General features: G+C 37.6%; 1 protein-coding gene across 7 annotated transcripts in view; it reads left to right on the forward strand.

Annotated features, from left to right (window-relative positions):
* BBS9 (Bardet-Biedl syndrome 9) overlaps positions 1–21,517 on the forward strand; it is a 275,374-nt gene that overhangs the window by 33,459 nt on the left and 220,398 nt on the right. For all 7 annotated transcript variants that reach the window (XM_030509118.1, XM_030509151.1, XM_030509134.1 and 4 more), the window contains 4 exons: positions 5,295–5,469; positions 7,490–7,574; positions 9,085–9,268; positions 10,191–10,320. In XM_030509118.1, coding sequence (XP_030364978.1) covers positions 5,295–5,469; positions 7,490–7,574; positions 9,085–9,268; positions 10,191–10,320 — 574 coding nt within the window. The remainder of the gene's footprint in view (positions 1–5,294; positions 5,470–7,489; positions 7,575–9,084; positions 9,269–10,190; positions 10,321–21,517) is intronic.

Below are 21,517 nucleotides of genomic sequence, written 5' to 3' on the forward strand. Positions count from 1 at the left end.
CATATTAGTGTGTATTAGTGTGTATTATATTAGTGTGTATTCACACTTCCTATGTATCGTTAAAGGGCTCTTAGGTTCCTGGGCATCTTATAAATGGCAGTTGATCTTCTAATTGACATTTCCTTCCACACAAGGCTTTTGACTAAAGCTTTTGATTACCATTGAAGGCAGTAAAGTTATCCGTGCTGACGTCTCCCCGAAAGCTGTAACTCTATGAAGCTTTTTCTGATCTCTAAATCATCCCATTTGATAGTGTAGTTTTCATTGCACGAGTTCACGTGGTGCTCAGGCCTTGTGCTTACATAATGTACTTTTAATGAAAATGATTTGGTGCCAGAGGGGAGGCTCGGAGCAGAGGAAATCATTAACATGCAAAAAAACCTGGAGCTCCAAAATAACTTTAATTAGAAGCTTATTTCAAAGAGCTACCACCTGCCTCTCATTTTGGCTTTGCATTAGCTCTAAAAATACATTGTGATTTAAAAGTGTGACGTAAATGTATTCATGTCATGCTAGAATAACAAAAGTACAAAACAACAGTAGCCGGACTTGTGCTTAAAAGTAACACTTTCTGGCTGCAGGACATTCCTCTTGAGACACAAGCTGCTGAAACTATGTGGAGTATACTAAGTGATTCCATCTGATCTGCAGAAAACACTATGGTTTATATTTTCACTTTATAAATATGTCACTGGCAAAGCCAACTGGCTGCAATAAGCTTTTTTGAAATGGACATTTCTGGCCCAGTTTTTGGACGACTGCATTTCTTAAAGTGAAACATAAAAACTCTGTTCACTAGCTACACATTAAAAACAAATGGCCAAAGGAAATAAGTTGACCTATAAAATGCTGGGAAATAAAGAGTTCATACACAATTTAGTTTTCTTTAATTATGCTTTGCATGGAATAGTTTGGATAATTGGAGTTTGAACCACTAGTACAAGCTAGTTAAAATCCCAATTTGAGAATTCGTGGGAACACCACAAATATGATGAACAAAGCAGTAGGTATATTAAGAGGTGATGCTGTGCACTTGAAGTCAGAAAGTGATTACTGATTCAGTCTTAGGTGCCTTATATGTGTTTTTTCAGTAGTGCATTGTGCTTGGAGATCATTGGAGTGCTCTAAAGAACTCCTCAGTCATGTCATATTCAATCATATCACTACTGTTCAGCAGGAGAGATTTTTAACATTGATATTTGTATGTGATTAGGGATTAGGAATGTTAAAAGTGAATTGTGTAGCTCCATCTTCATTGCAGAAAATGCTATAGTTTTCATCATTTTCATGACGTAACGAATAAGATTGATACTCATAATCAATGAATAAGATTGATACTCATAATACACATGGAAGCAGAAGCTATTACTACTTGTTACTTAAGCAGTAACACTTCAACACTCGCCTTGAGGTTTCAGGTACCAAGGAGTTCCACAGAAGCTGGACAATGAAAGTTAAGGTTCTGGAAATAGGGCAGACAGCTGCAGGTTTCTTCTCTAGCACACAGCTGATGGTAGGAAAATTCATAACAACTTTGCAAGGGGAGTTGAAGATTCTCTACACCCAGACTTACAGTGTTGCATTCTTGATAAAGGTGTGAAATGAAGTGGAGCTGAATAGTTGGCTAATGTATAGTGTTGAGAGGGTTTTCAGTATGCCTTTGAATGTGAATGTATATGGTTTTGAGGTAACAGATGTAGAGTAGCTGTGAGCACGTGGGCACCTGGATTACGCAGCACTGTCTCCTTGCAAGCCAAATGAAAATACCACTAGTTAATGCTAGTAGCCAATAACCATAAGGTAACTACCTAAGACTGTGCTGACAACCAGTGGGCTAGCACCTTTTACTAGTTACCAGTGTTCATACAAGTTTCTGAGAGTGCTTTTACTGGTTACTCATAATTTTATACAGCTGGATGCTTTTTCTAGACTGTATCAGCACCGTGATAATACTGTCAGTAGCTGTTGGGAAGGGGAAGCTGGGCATCATTAGCATTGATAGCATAACAGTGCAAACCAGCTCACATTAATGGTTTCCATTGTTTGCTGATCAGCAGTATGGGATAGGACTAAATCCTGTGAAATTTCACAGTATTGAAGAACAGATATCTCCCATGGTGTCTTAGAGTAGACCAGGCATGAAAGGTAGAAGCTTTATGTGAATTATTCTTCTCTTGACATCATCTAGCCCAATCCCAGTTTCCAAGCAGGTTCATCTAGAAGTTGCTTAGGAGTATGTTCAGTTATGTTTTCAGTACGTCCATGGAAAGACGTTCTACAACCTTTCTGGACAATGGGTTCCAGTGTTTGATATTCACAGTAAAAAACCCAACCAACCAACCAACCCTTTTTTAAGTTCTGATAGATTTTCATGTGATACAGTTTGTTCCTGTTGACTTTTGTCCTGTAACTTCATGCCACAGAGAATAGTCTGTCTCTCTCTTACTCATTCTGTCCCATTAGGTATTAATGCACATTGATGAGGTTCCCCTGAGCTGTAGGCTGAGCACCCCAAGCTTTCTAGGTTCTCATCTGAAAGATGTACCAATTCCTTAAGAATGTTTGTGGCCCTTAGCTGGGCTTGCTGTGGTATGTCCCTAGGTGTGTTTTTGCACTGGGGAGCCCAGAACTAGACTCAGTGTTATGGATGTGGCCTCACCAATGCCAAGTTGAGGGGAAGGATTGCTTCCTTCAGCTTCCTGTTGATATTCTTCCTAACGCAGCCTGGGATACTGTTGGCTGCCGTTGCTGCAAGGGCACATTGCTGGCTCATGGTATAGTCCCCAGGTCCTTCATTTGGAGAACCTTTTTCCAGCTGTTTGGTCCCCAGTGTATACTGATGCCTGAGGTTATTCCTTCCTGGGGCAGGACTTTGCCTTTCTCTTTGGACTTACAGCATCCCTGTCTGCCTGCATCTCCAGCCTGTTGAGGTCCCTCTGAATGGCAACACACCTCTGAGCCTGGCAGTTTAACCAGCCTTCAGTCCTCCTCATTGTCCACTTCTGTGTTAAGTTTATCCTACTGAGTTGGCAAGCCTGTTGGCAGAGATACTTCTGCTGGATTTAGTTAGAGGATCCCATCTCTTTCAAACAGCTATCAGGTCCTCAGAGAGGTTTCTCAGCAGGATGAAGGAGGAAAACCACCTGGGCCCATATATCTTTAACCATCACCCCCAGGTCATGTCACACTTTTAAGCTTGAATGGAGTTATTTATGTGGGGTGATGATTCACTTGTCTGAAACGTAAAAAAGCTACAAATTCAGGATGAGTCCTGCTATCAGCTTAACAGCCATCAGGTAAGTACGAGGTCTGGCTTGGGAATGGGGAGGAACTATGTGTCCTGGGCAGAGGGAGCTGGATACCCACAGAGAAGGAGGTGAGTGAGCAGGGATCACTTACCTCCTTAGCATTAGATTGATTTCTCTCATTTGTCTACTCACAGCCTTAGTGTGCTTCAAGTGATCAAGTGAACTTGTGTAGTTGCTACAATTTTTTTATGTATACATTTTTAATTTACACAAACATAGATGTATTTTTAATTTACACTAATAGTAGTTGGCAGTGTCAGCTGTTAGTGATGAAAAGGAGGGCATTTGGAATTGCAGTAGCCTTAATATTAAATAACTTCACATAAGCATCTTTATTTTTTAATTGAAACATAAAAGGTACTTATAGATCACTATTATTTCTGAATCATCTGCTAGCAAAGTCATTGCAGTGCTCTTGGCTAGAACTTCAGAGACTCAGTATAAGCAGCAAACCAAATATTCTGACTATGGTCGGTAGTCGCTTTAACTGTAACCTCTTGAATACCACATATTTTAGGTGTAGAAATCAGCTACAAGTTATGAATATATCAGAAAATCCTGGAATCTGTTCTATGAAGAATGTTTAAGAGGGTAAATGATTTTTAGAGACTTAGTAAAGCTGCTTTATAGAGATAATTTCAGAGGAAGTGCACGAGTTATGCACATTTAGGAGTTGTGTGTTTATCTGCATGTCTGATGTGTTTGTGTACTGTGTGTTTCTAATTTTATAACCAATAAATTTGAAGATTGAACAGAAGCCCTAGACCATACTTTATCGTTTTAAAAGTCTGTGTAGAAAATCCTAGTAAAGTCCTAGCTCTAAAACAATTTCTCTGTTTAGAAAATGCTTTTGGGTATCCAAAAGCCCATATATATTCTCTCAAATACAGCAATATATCTCTCAACCCATAATAATTCTCTCAAAAATGATTGCATTTAGTCAAAGGAAACATGTCTTCATTGACTTCTGCTGTTAACAGACGTAAAGAGTCTACGTTTTCTAGAAGGATGTATGCCTTTAATCTGCACACAGAAGAGGGAACATTTAAAATGTTTCAAGTTTCCAGGTACAAACTTGAGCGTGTTCTAGATTAAACTTCTGAGAGTGAAATCATCAAATTGAAGCTGCTAGTAACAAGTGGTCACTGGTTTAATGAGCTGCTATAAAGATGATACATTTACATTTTCTCACTTGCAGTAGTAAGAAAAACCCAAAGACGTCTTGATTTGTCTTTAGTATGAGGCAAAATCTCAGTCTGATTACTTTTGAACGGCAATGATTTCCATGCTGAATTGCTGTTGTATAGCACGTTCCTATATTAATACAGATTCTGGCATTTTTTTTCAGCTTAAGAAGATGAGTTTTCATTGTCCTCCATATAGTCCTTGGTCTTGTTGATAACACAGAGTGGGGCTGTTTGGTTTGGTTTGGGCTTGGTTTTTTCTTTCCCACCAGACAAACAATGTGAATGCAAAGTGTGGCAAACATTACCACTGTGTTGTTTTCACAACAGTACATATTTGTTAGACTTTGTATTATATTGCTTAAGTAGACTTGAAAGAGTAGAATAGGTTATTTTTAAACCGTGGTTGTTATGACTGCCTGTAAGGTATAGAGGCATTTAAGAACCAAAATAATTTGGGGTTTTGGGAGTATTAAACATTTCTTTAAACTGAGATTGTAATAGTAATAGCTTTAGGAATTTTGGTTTGAAATAAAATAGCTGACTCTCTTATTTGCTCTTAATATGTTCTGAATGTTATTTCCCCCCCCCAGTCTAGTTTATTTTAATGAGCAAGCCTTTATTGAGGTTGGCATATTTAGCATTTTTCCTCATGGTAAATACTCATGTAAATTAAAATGAATCTTATTTTTGTTAGGATTACTTCTGAATACAGTTTTCATTTACTAAGAATTTTAGGATTAAAACTATATAAATAACATTGTTTATTTCCTTTGTATTTTCTTTCTCTTGTTTTCCTTAGGTCGAGATTTGATATGTATACAGTCCATGGATGGGATGCTTATGTTGTTTGAGCAGGAAAGCTATGCTTTTGGCCGTTTTCTACCTGGTTTTCTGCTGCCTGGTCCCTTGACTTACAGCTCTCGGACTGATTCTTTCATTACAGTGTCGTCTTGTCGACAGGTTGAGAGTTACAAGTATGTGTTAATGTTCAGTGGTTATAGCATGTTTTGGTGCTATCATTTAGTGTGTAAACCAAAAGTAATCATGTCTAATTCTTACTGCCTGTACTAATATAGGACCCAAAGCAGGTGATAAGTAATTGCAGGAAAGAAGAAGAATGATAGGTTTTATGTTGTTTAGTGATTACTGTGTCTGTGCAGTCACTGAAGAAAGCATATTGTATGTCCCAAGGACTTTATGGACCTATTTTATTTGCATTAATGGGTTAAGTTTACTAGCTCATCAAGTTGTCCTGCAAATGCCAGGATTTTCCCTGCTTCAGTTCAGTCTAATCTGTGCTTTCGGTGTTGTCTGCACTATGCTGCTTGAGGAAGATATTCCTTCTTGTTTCAGTGGCATTTTTATTTCGATGCAAATAGGTGTTAGTCTGATGAATCTGTTCAGTTTTTGGAAGAGATTTGAGACAGGGCTTCGTTAAAGCCTCTACTGGCAGAGGGTCTGAAGAACAAAGAGTTCCACAGATATTTCAGATGTAAAAACGCAGATCCAGGAAATTGGCCTCTTATTGAACAGATTGGGCAACTTCAAAGGTGTGAAAAGACCAAGGAACTTGATGCTTGCTTTGCTTTATTCTTTCTCCATTAGAACCTTAAATATCAATACATATTGCTGATTGATGGGAGTTTGATTTGAAAACTGTGTATTAGCCCCTGATTAGTTAATAAAATGACAATGTGCTTGCTAAGACTGTCAATAAAATATGGTGAAAAGAAAAAGATGTATTTGGTCAGAATCTGCAGGTTATCCTACAAATGTGTTAAACTGGAAGAGGGAACTGAATTTGTTCATCTAGAGGACAATTAAAGACACAATAATTGTACTAAAAGCGGCTTATTTAGTATTTTTAACTAGGCATTCACCTTAAGCAGTTAAATTTCTTACTCCAAGTGCTTAGTTTACTTCTATAAGTAAATATTCTTAGAAACTAAAATCCTTCAGTAGCGAGCACTACAATACATGCATCTGAAGTGTGAGGGCTGCTGGTATCTTTGTTTTAAATCTCTAAGTTTGACAATATACAAAAATACATACATCTGTTTGTTAAACTTCAGTTGGAGCATTCCGAATTGTGTTGGTTTGAGCTTAGGAGCTGATGGCACTCCATGACTTCCAGAATTGAATGCTATCTTTCGGATAATTCTTTTGTTGCTTATTTCACTTCTATAGGAAACTTCAGTATTTTTACTGATAATGTGATGCATGAGCAATGGAGCAGTTCAGTATGTTAGGACAGCAGCCTAAATTCAGGAAAGGAATAAGTTACAGAAGTGTCAGTGAGGACATTTTGAACATTGAGGATTGCATATGAGGAAGGACTTGCAAAGCTTTTCTGGCAGTTGACATCTTTTTGTTCTAATGTCTTCATTGCCAGTTTTCTTAAGTGGTTGGTTGGCAGTTTAAAAATAATAAATCCCAACCCAAACTTGCAAACCTCTCATCTTTTGCTAGATGTGCAACCTGTTGGTGCCAATTCACTGTTATATCTTGGATTGGAACCACTTAGTTAATGGGTGTGTTTGAGAGTGTAACTGTTATATACAGCAGATTGTATTTCTGGGTAGTTTAGGAGGTTTTGAAAAAGCTTAAGAGAAAAAAATTCCCTTTTGTATTAGAATCCTAATGTCACCAATTGAAAATACGTTGGTTTCTTGCTGTCTTTGTGGCTTAGATTTCTATCCTCTAATATATTTAGCTGTTGAAATAGTTTAACACCAGATAAAGTCTGAATAGAAATGTTTGGTTTAATTTCTACCTTTATGCTTAGCTGTTAGCCTACAGTGCTATTTATCTCATCATCTTTGCTGTTGATGGATGTGTTGCAGTAGGCTTTCTAAGAACCCTTTTAGACTGTGCTTTACTGCGCATCTATACTCATGATAATTATATTATTTCCTACTTAATATAAGGGTATTAACTACAAAGATACATTTCATTTTTTACTTTTTTTTTTTAAACATCCTTTCTTCTAAACAGATACCAAGTGCTGGCGTTTGCAACAGATGCTGATGAGAGACAAGAAACAGAGCAGGCAAAACTTAGTTCTGGAAAAAGACTTGTGGTAAAACCTGTTTATTTTACTTAACCTGTATGGTACGCTGCCCGCATGGTAAAGAAACCAATGCTAAGTAACAAATGGAAACATTGTCTGCTGACAAAGGACCTGATCCAATTGCCATTAAAGGCAATGGAAAGACTCCAGTAGATTTCTGTTAAGATTTCTTTCAGTTGTTTAAGGTTGGGCCTTAAAACTCACTGATGTTCTAAGGAGAAAAAAAAACCCCATGAGAGAACTGTGTACTGGAAATGACTTATTTCTAAGGCAGCTTTTGTAATACAGAACTTCAGATGTAGCAAAGTAGATAATTGGGAAATATAGCTCATGTTTTTAATTTAAGCTTATTTGTGACTTTGTACTGGACTTAGAAAACGAACCTCATTCTATTAGGGAAACTCAGCAGTGAAAAACAGTTCCATAAATAGTATCCTGGACTCTTTTGGTCAAAAAACCTGTGGATTCAATAGTCTTCAGGAGGTCCCTGGGACTGAGTTGTTTAGTATTAGAGCTGTCTCCTTTGAAGAGGAAGAAAATTTCCTTCTTTGAGGTCCTGCAATAGAATTGCTTGTCTGCTTAATGTACCGTGTATACTCAGCGTATTTCAGGTACAACAGTAAAATACTGGGAGAGCATCTTCCTTCCAGTGGTTAATCATAGAACTCTTTTGAAACTGTAAGCCAGAATCCTAAATCTTGAGTTACGAGAAGACATAGTTTTTAAATAAGAAATTTGGATATGCTGCAAACATTATTATTTTTTAATATCAAATGAGAAGCATGCATGGGGACAAATGTAACAAGCCTGGCTTTTTTCACCTTTGACTTTTCAGATGGCACTTCCAGCTTCATGTATCAGATAGGCACCTATGTTTACAAACACATTCTATGTTCTTTAAGCAAAGTGATTGATGCTGTTCGCATAGGAAGTGCTGACAGTTCAGCTTGGATACTTCTTTTTACTTCAGGAATTCAGAATTTGTAGTAGGAAAAATAGACTGATACACACAACGTTCATCAGACTGAAGGGTATACATGAGTGACTGCCAGCACGAATGTTGGCTTAGACAGCTAAAATTTTGTCTATTTTTCCATTTACATGTATTAGCATAATAAGCTACCACCTTTTGCTCTCCAGCCTTGCCCTTTATCTAAGGATATGTACAGATATAAATGATTTTAATTCTCTGCTCTTGGATTTAATAGTTAAAGTATGAAGCATTTTAATTTTGAATGGGATGTGTGTATTAAAATTTGAATACACTTAAGTGCACAGCCATCAAATCATGACTGTTTTAAAAAGTGGGTGTTTTTGCTGCTTTACTCACAATAAGGAAAATTACCTACTGCCTTCAAAATAATAGGATAACTCTCCCTTAGAAAAAGACCTTGATTTTACTTTTCTGTCTATGTTAATGATATTCATGTAACTTGATGAGCTCTGAGCCTTCTCTAAGTTTTGTCTTTAATATGCAGCTGTCGACTGATCTCTGGAGCATGTTGTTTTTCCTTTGAAGGTGGATTGGGTTTTAAACCTCGGCGAGCAAGCACTGGATATATGCGTTGTCTCCTTTAATCAGGCAGTTTCTTCTGTTTTTGTGCTTGGTGAGAGAAACTTCTTTTGCCTTAAGGATAATGGGCAAATTCGATTCATGAAAAAGCTTGATTACAGTCCGAGCTGCTTCATTCCTTATTGTTCAGGTTTGTAAAAGGAAAATTCAACTCAACTTTAGCTTGGTTACTTCTCAACAAGCTGTCGATTTTTAGAAAATCTGTGGAATCAGAGCTCTCTTTTTAGATGAAGCAGGTTGATTGTCAACTATTACTCAGTGTGATGTCTCATAATTTTTAGCATCTGAATAGATATTTTTCTCATCACCAAACTGAGGTACTTGTCTACTGTTTGAGTAAGTTTGTGCAGGCTGCCAAAGCAACAGACATTTCAGAATGAGAGATTTTGGAAGAATTAAATTGGTGTTTGAGACCTTCTGTCAGTTATGGACAGGTAAAAAAAATCAAGTTTATTGGTAGGAGATGAAACTTACTTATTACATTGTGTGGAAGCACCTTGGTTGGATGCTACTACAGAACTACAGATTCTTCATGCCTATTCTGTTTCCAATACTATTAGATAAATTTTTGACACTGTCTTATTTTCGGTTTAAAATATTATGTTAGGCTTTATAAATATGATCTTAATTTTCACAATTTATGCTTTCTGATTTAAATTATACTATAAATAAACCCTATAAATACATCCATCTTTAATCAGTATTCATGAGACATTGAAGAGTTTAAGTAGCTAGTATTTAACCAATGTGTATTTTGTCACATCTATCCTGGCACGTCGACATGGCAATTATGAGTCTTTGTTCATCATGACGTGGCGGGCTAGAGGCAGTTTGGGATATGTTGTCTAGTGTGCAGTTGGTATTGGTGTCCATAATTAATCACATATGTGCTTGGTTATTGTCAGTGTAACTTTCATAACGTTGGTATTTGAATTTATAGGAATTAATGTCTTAAAAGGAAAAGAAAAAATAATGTAATGATACAAGCCTCAAAGAAAAGTACTGGCTTTTGAACATCTTTCATCCTAAAGCTGTTTTTGTATCTCTGACAGTGAAAGAAGGAACAATAAACACTCTAATTGGAACCCATAGTAAGATGTTGAATGTTTATCAAGATGTTACGCTGAAATGGGCCACTCAACTTCCCCACGTTCCTGTAGCAGTGAAAGTAGCAAATTTACAGTAAGTAACTTGTAAAGTTTACTTTTTTTCAGATCAATTTCCAGTTGTGAAATTTGCTCTAGATGTGAACAATCAGTTCTGAGGTATGCAGCGAGGTGACTTGTAAAAGGAGAATTCAAAATATTTGTTCTTTGTTTTGTAAAGTATTCATTTCATCAGGGGGCACACTGTTAATTCTAGAAGAATACTTAGAATTGCTGTATTGTGCTCTAGATTTTCTGTTTTCCTTGAGTGAAGGTAGAACCTGGGATCTTGTAGCTCCAGTGGAGTAGTTTCTTCTCTAAGAGAATGAGAAGAGAAGCTTTGCAATCTGCTAAGATCCTTCTCTGAGATAGGAAAATAGGGAATCTCACTGAAAATCTGGTCTTCATTAAGCATTTAAGAGCTTATGAATTCCGGAGATGATTTGTTGGAACAGAATATTAAACTCCAACGTTAAACTGTGGAAATGAAGGAACTGTTTAAACTGCTGAGGATTGCACTGCACCAGACCAAAACCTTTTGTAAAATATGCATGAAACAGGTCAGGTGTAAAACTGGTTGGATGGGGGATCAAGTGTACAATAATTCTGACACATTGATAACTTGTGCTGAGCCTGTCACTGAAATAAGGGAACTACAGAGAAGTTTAGCTTACGCCTGGACTGCACCACCAGAGCTGTGGTAGGTGCTGGCTGCTGAGTCCCTGTGACCATACGGGATGCAGTAGTACCCTTGCCAGGTGGATTCCTTCTAATCCTCAGCAGGCTTGTGGCTGCTGTGCCATCATACACTGGATTGTAGAATACTTGATCACAAGTCATGCGTTTTAGCTCATACCAAATGAAAATGCATCAGACTAACTGGCTTTACTGACTAGCGCAGAGCAATCTGAGGGATGTTTTGTTTGGTACTAATGGTTACCTAATGATTTTTTAATAGTTTGTAATTTAAATGTTTGTTTAGACTCTCTGGAGAGAGTTGTGCTGGTGGCTTTCATCCAGCGCGTTGTACAAGTGAAACAGAACGAAGAGTCTCAGTGGGCCAGTTAGTATAAACCAGCAGTTAATTATGCAGGATATGACAGTGCAGCTTTTGGAGTTTGGAAAGAATATTTGTGTCAGAACAAACTTTGAGAAAGGCATAGATTTTTACAGCAGCAGGTTTTACTAGTGTTTGTGTATACACCTATTTGTTTGGAAAGTCGTATTGTTGAACCATCTCTTTCAATAATACCTCTATGAAGTTGATGCAGATTCTGCCTTTTCCATGTGAACTTTAACACTCGGTGGTTTGATCATAGTGAGAATTTTGAGAGCCTACTCATTTGTCCCAGATATTTTTCCTAGTTACACTTAGAATTCCCACAGACCTACTAATGCTAGGGTTTGATTTGGGTTTTGTTCTGTAGAGGGTGGAGAGGCAGCAGTCTGATTATACATACCTCTTTACACAGGTACTGATAAATGAAGGAATGCTTGTGTGTCTAGACCAAATGGCCTGAAAGGCAGGGAGAAGTCGAGGGCAGATGCATTTCAGAGCTATGCTTCTGTCTTTCTGTTTAGAAACATGCAGTATGCTTGTACTTTTGACATTAACAATAAAGATGAGCTAAACAGCAAAAACTGTAGTAGAGCTTACAGAGGTAGTAATTTGTCTTAAAACATGGTGGCTTTAAAAAGTAATTTGAAAGGGAATTCTTTTGAGTCAATGTGATAATGATTTTCTAATACTCCACTCGAGAGGCCTCAGCCTCAGTCAGGGCCTCTGGGCACTACGGTAACATAAATAACATGAAGTACTTTAATAAGCATAGAGTTGTTAATCCTACACTGCTGAGAGATTGAAATGCCTTAAATGTGAATGTCAATTAATTACTTTCACATCCTTTCCGCTTTTATTGCACTAATACTAAGGAGGTAAATGGGGTGTTCTGAAAGCAGTTGTCTCTACAGATCATAGATGTTCATCTGTATTTTCTTGTTGGCATGTCTATTACTGGTGTATGGCCCTGGCTTGATGAATAAGAAAAGCATCATTAGAAGCTGTTTTATGTAAATCCCTTGGGCAGGGGTAGTGATTGCTTCATAAAGGCAGTCATGTACTTTATCCTATGATCTTGATAGTTTACTTCAAAGATCAATTTACTCTTTGTGAATTGATTCATCTTCTTACAATAATGTGATATACAGTATTTCCAGTATGTAAATAATGACACGCTACAACATTTGGGATGAAATTCCAGCATAAACTGCTCGATTTCTATCCCATTTTCAGAAACATGCAAGGAAAAATAGAATCAAAGGTAGGTGGTTACTTATAACATGTTTAGTGAGGTGTCTCTGCACTGTGTTTTTAAGGTGTTGATCTACTACTGTTAAACCAGAATGTTCTCTGTCAGGCAACTGGATATTCCATATAAAAGCTTGTGATCAGAAACTTGAACTACAGGCAGAAATTTGAGAGTTTGTTCTGGGTTTATGAGTTTATTCTTATTCTGGATTTTAGTTCTCTAGAACTATGGTCACTGAACTGAAAGTTCAGTTCTAATCATTGTTATAGAAGTTTGTTCACTATTTTGTTAGATTATGGTCTGGTTCTGTTGATGTATGGTAGTTGCTAACTGTTCATGACATGGTTTTAATGTCAAGGGGACCCCTCTATGCTTAACACTTCAGAGATATAACCACTTACACTGACAATTTTGATTAACCTGCTTCGGACTTTGTCTCAGCAACAACTCATCTTCCCATTGATAAGCCTGCTTGGACAGTTACATTTCTTCATGCCCTGTGTTGTCATCCTTAAAGTCATGGCTGTGCAAAAGCATTCTCACTGCAGCTGAAACTCTGGAAGAAAATGGTGTAGGTGTTCTGCCTGAGTTGATTCAAAATCCCCCCCCAAAACTCCTGAAACCAACAAAAAAACCCCTTCTAGTGTGGATTGAAGAGAAACTGTCCATATGCTGCAGTTAGAAAAACTTGAAATCTGGGAACTTACACAAAGGAATGACAAAAATTCCCACTTCCCTCAAATTTTCAGTGTGGAAATGGTAATTGTGAGCAGCACCGTTTGCTTGGTATCCACCATAAATATCTTCTTAGCATTGACCTCAAAGTCCATGCCTTTTTTCCTTGCCCTTTAGTTTCCATTTTTCTGTTTCATCAGAGACCTCTGTTTCCAAGACCTTCCTTGTACCTCCATATCTTTTTTGCAAAGGAAATGTCATGAGCAGTATCTCATACATTTATAGATGATCAAGTCTATGAATTTGTCACTTTTTGATGTTTCATGAGATGCGTTAGATTTTTTCCTGTCTCCCACCCCATAATTCAGGTAATTATGAGGGGAGCAAGCCCACATAGGACTGTGGCTCCTACAGAGAGTTCCTGTTAGCAAAAGCGCCTCATATGAAAGTCATTTTTTCTCTGTTGGCAGGGATTTGAGCCTGTAAAGGCAAGTGACTTAATACTCCCCCACCAAAAAGGTGGGTCATGTTTGTCTGAATCATCTGAAATAACTTATACAGAAAGTAGCAGAAAGTCACTTTTTAAGGGCCTATCACAAGTCTTACTTGTTTTTCTGTGCCTGAATTATCCTGTCTTTATATGCTTGACCATAAAAGGTCCTTGGAGCAGATTAAAATACTTAGACAACTACTTTTCTATTTATTCGACACTAACTCACTTGGCAAAGCTGTTTCTAAGAGTACCATGTTTTAATGGCTGGCTGATTGCACTAAGTATTACTCTGACCTGGCTGGCCTGAAACTAGAACATTATGTTAAGGTGCATTCAGTCTGAAGCAAAATAGCTCATGTTGCTAGCCTCAGGGATGTTTCCATCACAAACAGCTGAACTGCCACTGTGGGTTGAGTTAAAACTACATAGATAGAGCATTGTAGCTTGGACATAGTCTCAGGAAGGGGATTTCTCTTTTGATCGCTTCCAAGTTACAAACCTGTTTTTGCAATAGAAAAGCATGAAGTCTTTAAATCAGGGAGTTTGTTTCTTCTGAACATGCTTGAAGTTCACTAGTCTCAACTTTACTACTTGGTTTTGTTTGTACGCAGCCTTCAAGTTATACCTGATAAGCCTGTGAAATTTGCCTGACCTTTTTCTTTCAAGCTGAAATAGACTGCAGAGTTCCTCAGATACCTCTCTTTCAAGTCAGTATTTAATAAGACTAATAAAATTTCACAATATTCGTAATATTTCTTAAAATTCACAATTGTGGTTCTTTGTGCCTTTGCCTATGCATCAAGAACTGAAGTCTGGTGGTATCTGTATGGCAAAAAAGTGTTGATTTCATGTGGAATTTATCAGCAGGCAGAGTTTTAAGAGTAAACCAGCCTCCTCTCAGGGTTTAGGGGGATGTGTTGTGGGAGATATTTCTTCCCTCTCATTTTAATCTATTGAGGACTCTTAGTACTTTAGGCACCAGTTTATCAATGAAGTTCTTGTCTAAATGAAGGCTGTTCTCACCTTCAGCCACACTGGAATTGGATTAAAAATTACCCAAAAGAAAAACCTGATAAGCCACTTCTAGTGCTTGTCTATAGGTATTTGGATGCTTTGCATATGTGGTGCCTCTTGCTTTTAGAATATGGGAACCAACTTTCTTTTGTCAGAATTTATATGTCCTACTCTATCTGTGAGCAGAAGAACTGGAAGAAAGATTCTTGAAGCAAATAACCCACAGAGTGGCCTATATGCCTTGTAAAATGTGAAGTTCCTTTTATTACGAGGGGTTGACAGGTATAGGCAAGTGGGTGAAAGTTACTAGAATATTTCCTTTCAGTTTCATGTATTTGACAGATAAATACCATTTTACTTGGTAATGGAACAGCATGTTATCTGAAGGGGAAATATAAAGCAGTCTGGAAAGGTTTTTTTGTGCAGAAGTAATTCATCACCTTTAAAGAATAAGAATTTCTGAGTTTCGTAAAATATTACATTTCCAGTACTCAATTTTTTAGCTTGAGCTAAGCTAGTAAATAGGTTTTCATTATTTGAGATGGGGGGGGGGGGGGGGGAGTTTTTACACAGAAAACTGTTGAAAAGCCAGGAAATAGAAGTACACTTTATATGTTCAAGATGGCAAGCAGGGCTACGTGGTGAGCTTTATCCGTACTTCAGCTCTTTACGAACTTCAAGTCTGTCTAGGTTTATACTGAGGAATGAACCTGTAATTTTTTTGTTATCTTCTGCAAATAAGATACCAGCAGGCTTGACTATAGGGGTCATGCTTGAACTTCTAACGTCGGTGGTGTGAAACACCAGCCATAAAGACAGTATTGCATGGTAGTATATTAATCAGCCATCTGTTAAAGCCAGCTACCCATGGGCTATTGGTGGTCATGTTTTGACTTATGCTGTTACATGTTTGATTTTGGATTCTACTGTATTAGAGACTTAAAGTAATAAATTTATTACTTAAAGTAATAGAGACTGTGTAGGCTGAGACGCAGGAAGCAGTGCAGCTTACTGAATCACTCCAAAGTTACTGACTTAATATGCTATAGTAGTGTCCAATTTTCTTATTGCTTGTAAGACAACATAAAGTAATTAAATAGGTCTAAAATTTGTTGTTCTTGTGGAAGTCTTTCTTCCCCTTGCAGAAATCATTAAGAAGCAGAGTGTATTTGACTAATAAAGGTACATAGTTAACGTGCTCATAATTTCATGACGCTTTATCTGAATAAGTTTATATATAAAGTCTCTGATTTAGTAGCCTGTCTCCAGGTTTAAATTGCTAGCGTTTAAATTCTGTGTTTTGACACAGGATTAATTCCCAGATTGCAACTCCTAAATAACAACAACAGCGTGATCAGTTTAGTTTAAATGAGGTTCATGAATCAAAAGATTGCAGTTCAGTATTCTGGTGGACAGCCATTGGTTGCAAATGTGCTGTATGGAGTTTTAGCTTCCAGTAGTTTTAAAAGAAATCTGCAATCAATTTGAAAGTGAGAAAATACCGGCCTGGTCCAAGTAGGAACTTGAAATTTCAACTTCTCTGGCACAGAACCATGGTACATTGGGTGGTTAGATGAACATACTTTGTGCTCTCCAAACAGTAGAAAGGTAACAGGAACTGAATTTATCTGGAAAAAATATCAAGAACTATTGTTGAATTAAGTATATAAACTGTAAAAGCACAATCACAGACAGGGTAATAGTGGGCGGAGTCGAAATACAACCCCTCTCATTGAATTTTTTAGCTGTCCAGATGCTTGGATATACTTTGTTCTTCATTCCAGCTCATCTGTTATTCCTTATTAAAACTGACATCACCGCAGCTACCACAACTGTTAAAGAATCGCCATGTAAAAATGGCAAAACTTACATATAAACCCAGCAAAACTTAGCACTTGCTACACGTTTTTATGGAAAGAAAACTGCAGGAATCAAACTTTATAGTTTGTTGAAAGATTTTTCCTTTTTCTGTATAGAAGGACTGTATTAGAAGCAATGCCAGTTATGACGCACGGTATGAACCGTTCCATTATATACGTGTATATATATAGAGTTATATGTGAGTGTTCTGTAAGAATATTGCCTGATCTGAGAAGTTAAATGCAGAGAATTCTAGAATCTTTCTACTTAAACATAATCACATTTTAAAGAGATGCTTCTAAGGAGGAAAAAACCCTCATTTTTTAATCACCGAATTACCATTGGCTTGTCAAGAGGTGGCAGAACAAAACATTACCCTGTTAAAGGTCTTTAAAGAGATAACTTTAATTATTAATGTGTGTAGCTTAGCCACAAAATATGAATGTGATTGTATTTCTTTTACCTTAGTAGGATTCCGATCCTGCAAAAGGCAGAGATGTGCCAAATACTGTGTCCAGCATATACTGTGATTCATGAGTGAGCTTTTTAGCAAGTTAGTTTCAAAAGGTATTTACTGTATGCTATTAAGCACGTGCCCTTATTGCCAGTTCTCCTGATTTTATTGCATGTCACTGATTTGCTTTTTCACAAAGCCTACATTTTACAGTCATGGTTTTGTCAGCTTTTCAGCTTACTTTAGAATAGCACTTAAAATATTCCTGCCCTCACGGTTCTAGGGAAAGCCTTAAAGGTGAAAATTCTAACTGCTCAGGAACAAGAAGGCAAGTAACTCCCCTTCTAGTATTTAAAATACAATACTTGCTTTTAGACAAATTGCATGGGTTTCTTTTCTCTGCTAATCTGCAGTTTCTCTGTGCCTGTTCATATTGTGACAGACCTGTAGTGCCTAATATTAGCTTGTGTGAAGCCAACAGCTGAGAATAAGCTTTATCTAAAACTTATTAGAGTGTAGATGTTATCAGTATAGCACCTTACACCTCTTTATGGTTGGAAGCAGAGATGCTAGGGTCCTCTTCAGCTTAGCTGGAGTGAAATGCACTCTAAACACTATCTTGAAGTGGGAGAAGAGAAGGTTTAGAAGGATAAACTTTTGAGGCTCTCCAGATCCTGTATTCATGATGCTGTAGCTGCTGGCTTTTGGTATAGCCTTTGGAAGCTACTCTATGCTTGTCTGCCAGTGAGGGAGTCTGGCCTTGAAACAGCTTTTAGACTTAATATGTTTTAGGTGTCACACTTCAAGAAAGAAATTGACACTGGTACTGTCATAAAAGAAATCACAATGTAATTTCTCTTGTTTCTTATTATTTGGAGCTTGGACTCAGAGGCTGCACTCTTATTTGAAGTAATCAGGGTTTTTTATCAGCCCTCACGTTCATTTTCAATTTGGATAAGGCCACTAGAGGTGTCTTAGATACGGAACTGTGATGATATGAAATACAGGGTGGAAGTTCTGAACTGTTCCTTGAATATATTGTACTTCAGAGTACATTTTTGTACTCTGCAAATGCAAATCTGCATTTTTGCATAGTTGGCTACCTTATTTTTTAATACAACCTTCACTGCTTTTGAAATAGCTTTGATTTTTATATTTTAAAACAACAAGAAACTAAGGATTGGTTAATCCTTCAGATAAAAATTAATTTTAGATAGAATGTGTAGCAAGAGCTGAAATTGTGTGTCTAGCCTGCCTGTACTAGTAGGTGTGCTCCCTGCACTAGTAGGTGTGCTCCCTGCCTGAAGGAACCAGATGATGATCACAGAATCACAGACTGGTTTGGGTTGGAAAGGACCTTAAAGCTCATCCAGCTCCAACCCCCTGCCACGGGCAGGGACACCTTCCACTAGAGCAGGTTGCTCCAAGCCCCTGTGTCCAACCTGGCCTTGAACACTGCCAGGGATGGGGCAGCCACAGCTTCTCTGGGCACCTTGTGCCAGCGCCTCAGCACCCTCACAGGGAAGAGCTTCTGCCTCAGAGCTCATCTCAGTCTCCCCTCTGGCAGGTTAAAGCCATTCCCCTTGGCCTGTCCCTACAGGCCCTTGTCAAAAGACCCTCTCCAGGTTTCTTGTCGGCCCCTTTAAGTATTGGCAGACTGTTATGAGGTCTCCTCGGAGCCTTTTCCAGGCTGAACAAGCCCAACTCTTTCAGCCTGGCTCTGTAGCAGAGGTGCTCCAACCCTCATGATGTTGTTCGTGGATGACAGTGTCTCTGCATGCGTTAATCTTTAAATATAAGCGAATCTTAACAGTTTAACTGTCAAGCTATTATACTAACCCTGTTTAAACCCCACTGCTTCATTTAGTATGATGTGGGGCTTGCCTGTGCCTGAGCTGTGCTCCTTGGCTGGTCCTCATTCACCTTGTGCTGCCCCGCAGGTGGCAGTAGTGCTCTGGCAGACAAGACCCCTGACCCAAACTGCTGTAAGTAGCGTTTAAGCCCTTTCCAACCCAAATCATTCTATGAGTCTATGATTTACCAGTTAATGATATTCCATATAATTACAGATTGTTAAACACTTATAACTGAACACTGTATTTGCATTATATGTTTGCATTTCCTCTTCGAAGTGTGCGAAGCATGTTAAATACATCGTATAAATAACTTTAAAAGAATTTTAGTTTCTGAGAAGCAAACAGATTATCTGTTTTCATGTGTTATAGGAGAGTGGTGAAGTCTTACACATACAAGTATTACTTCTGATGTAAAGTTGAACAAAGGGGATTTTTTTAATGAGGAGGGGGTTTTCAAAGGAGCCTGAGGGTCTTCCACAGATACCCCAAACCAGTTAAAAATAGGTGCTAGCTGGCACTGAGTTGTACCATGTATACTTTATATATTCAGCTGAAAGTCTGATTTTGGAGGTAGTGTTTAATAAGAGTAAGATGGGCTTTTGACTTTTACTCCCACTAGTCCATGTTGGAAAACTCTTAGAGTTTATTATTCGTAGTCTAATCTTCCTTGAGCATTTTATCGAATAGTTCGCACAGCTAAAACGACACTGCAGTCATAGTGAAACTTAGAACAATCTGGGTTTTCAAAAGCACTAAACTAAGAAGTGCTATTGTGTCGTTATGCTCTCGCATGTAATTACTTCAGAGGATGATAAAATTAAGAGAGAATTGGATTCAAAATGCTTGAGTACAGTTGAGGAATTAGTTTCCTTCTTTAGTAGTTTGTAAATAATACATTATCAATAAAGCTCTGAAAACAGTACTGCAGAGCATCTTGTTTTCTGAAACGATTGGTATGAGTAATACCAATTAAGACTACTTCTGAAATTGAGGTCGAAGTTTTATGTGCTATTATAAATAGACATAATTAAAGCTGTAAATTGTGTCAATAACCAGACCTTGTCCTGGGAGTTGTCCAGGGCTTAGCTTGTGTCATTCAAGTAGGATTCAGAATTACAGCTTCAACTTCTATGTCAATTGAGTGATCAGTTTGGTATTATAGAACTGGAAACACGCAAAGCATTTTAATTTCTTCAAGAATTATATTGTGAGCAATTTGTTTAGTAAGAGAAGATCTACAAAAAGCATATGCTGTTATTATTACCCAGAATCCAATAAAAGATACTTTTTCAAATTATTACCATATGCGTGTAGGAGTTGCTTTGTACTGTAGTTATTTTAGATACCAGAATAATTTGTTTCATACTTTGAGTTCTTCACTGTTAAAGTGTCCCCTTAGATTTGCCATTACTTTGACTATTGTGTGAGAGATAGTAAAAAAAAAAGTAGTTTACAATAAAAGAAAGTTAACAAGTAATTGGAATTCCAGATTCTGCACAAAATGTGCCAAATGAAGTAATGGTATTTGCAGGGATATTGCCTGAGTGCAGTAGCTGTGGGGAAACTACTATAAAACTGTTAAATGTGCTCCCCTTCCCCCTGCTGTCTTTAACCACTGTTACAGAAGCTTGAGGAAAATAAAGCAATCTTGACTGGCTGACAAACATTCCAACAGAGAAATTAATGTATTATAAATCATATGTTATAACTGGTTACCCATATTTTTCTTATTGCTTCTATTCATGGATGGCTTTAACAAGGAAAGGTCACTGAAAAAGGCTTTTTTCTATTTGTGTATGTTTTATGTTGCACCATCTTCTTGGGACCCAGCAGAACAGTAGCTGAAGCAAAGAGACTTGTAATGCTGCTTTCTTTAACTAATGCTTTTGTCTCTGAGCTAGTGAAGACTTAAGGGATTTGGTGACTAACCGGGAAGTTGCTTGAAATGAGTTTGTTTTAAGATGGAGTTTTTGACTGTGTATTTTGTAACGCTGACAAACTCAAGTTAAGAAAAGTGTAATTTATATAGGAAAATCACCTCCTTGATTTGAGTTGATTTCGTGTGATAGACTGATTGCCAACTTCAAGGTACATAGGAAGGTCTGTATTTGCAAACCACTTTTGAATATGTTATACTTCAGTAGTATATCATCAAGGACTTACTGCTAAGTGTGTACCTATATTTCTTCATGCTCTTTTAATTTACATTCAGATGGCCTCATGAATCTGTCTTTCTTTCTTAGCTTAACAGATTCATAGCCTCAGGAAAGAAATTTTAAGATGGTCCAAAGCCAGTGCTGGAGAACTTTAGGAATTGCCTTGCTTTCAGGTGTCAGTTTTCTTCAGTTGTGCAATAAGCTCATGGTGCACTTTTTCTTGTTTTCATTATTTGCTGCAACTAAATAGTTAAGTGTGGAGCAGACTATTCGATAACATGGTAACATCTGCTTCAGCAATATCCCTTTTCTAAAGACTTTGCTGTGCCCTTTGCCAGCTTTCATATGAAAATTAAGTTTTAGATCTAAGAATTCAATTTGATCTATCTTTGCTTTATATGACAGTTGTATTTGAGG

This window comes from Strigops habroptila, chromosome 1 (genome assembly GCF_004027225.2).
Source record: "Strigops habroptila isolate Jane chromosome 1, bStrHab1.2.pri, whole genome shotgun sequence".
Lineage (NCBI taxonomy): Eukaryota > Metazoa > Chordata > Aves > Psittaciformes > Psittacidae > Strigops > Strigops habroptila.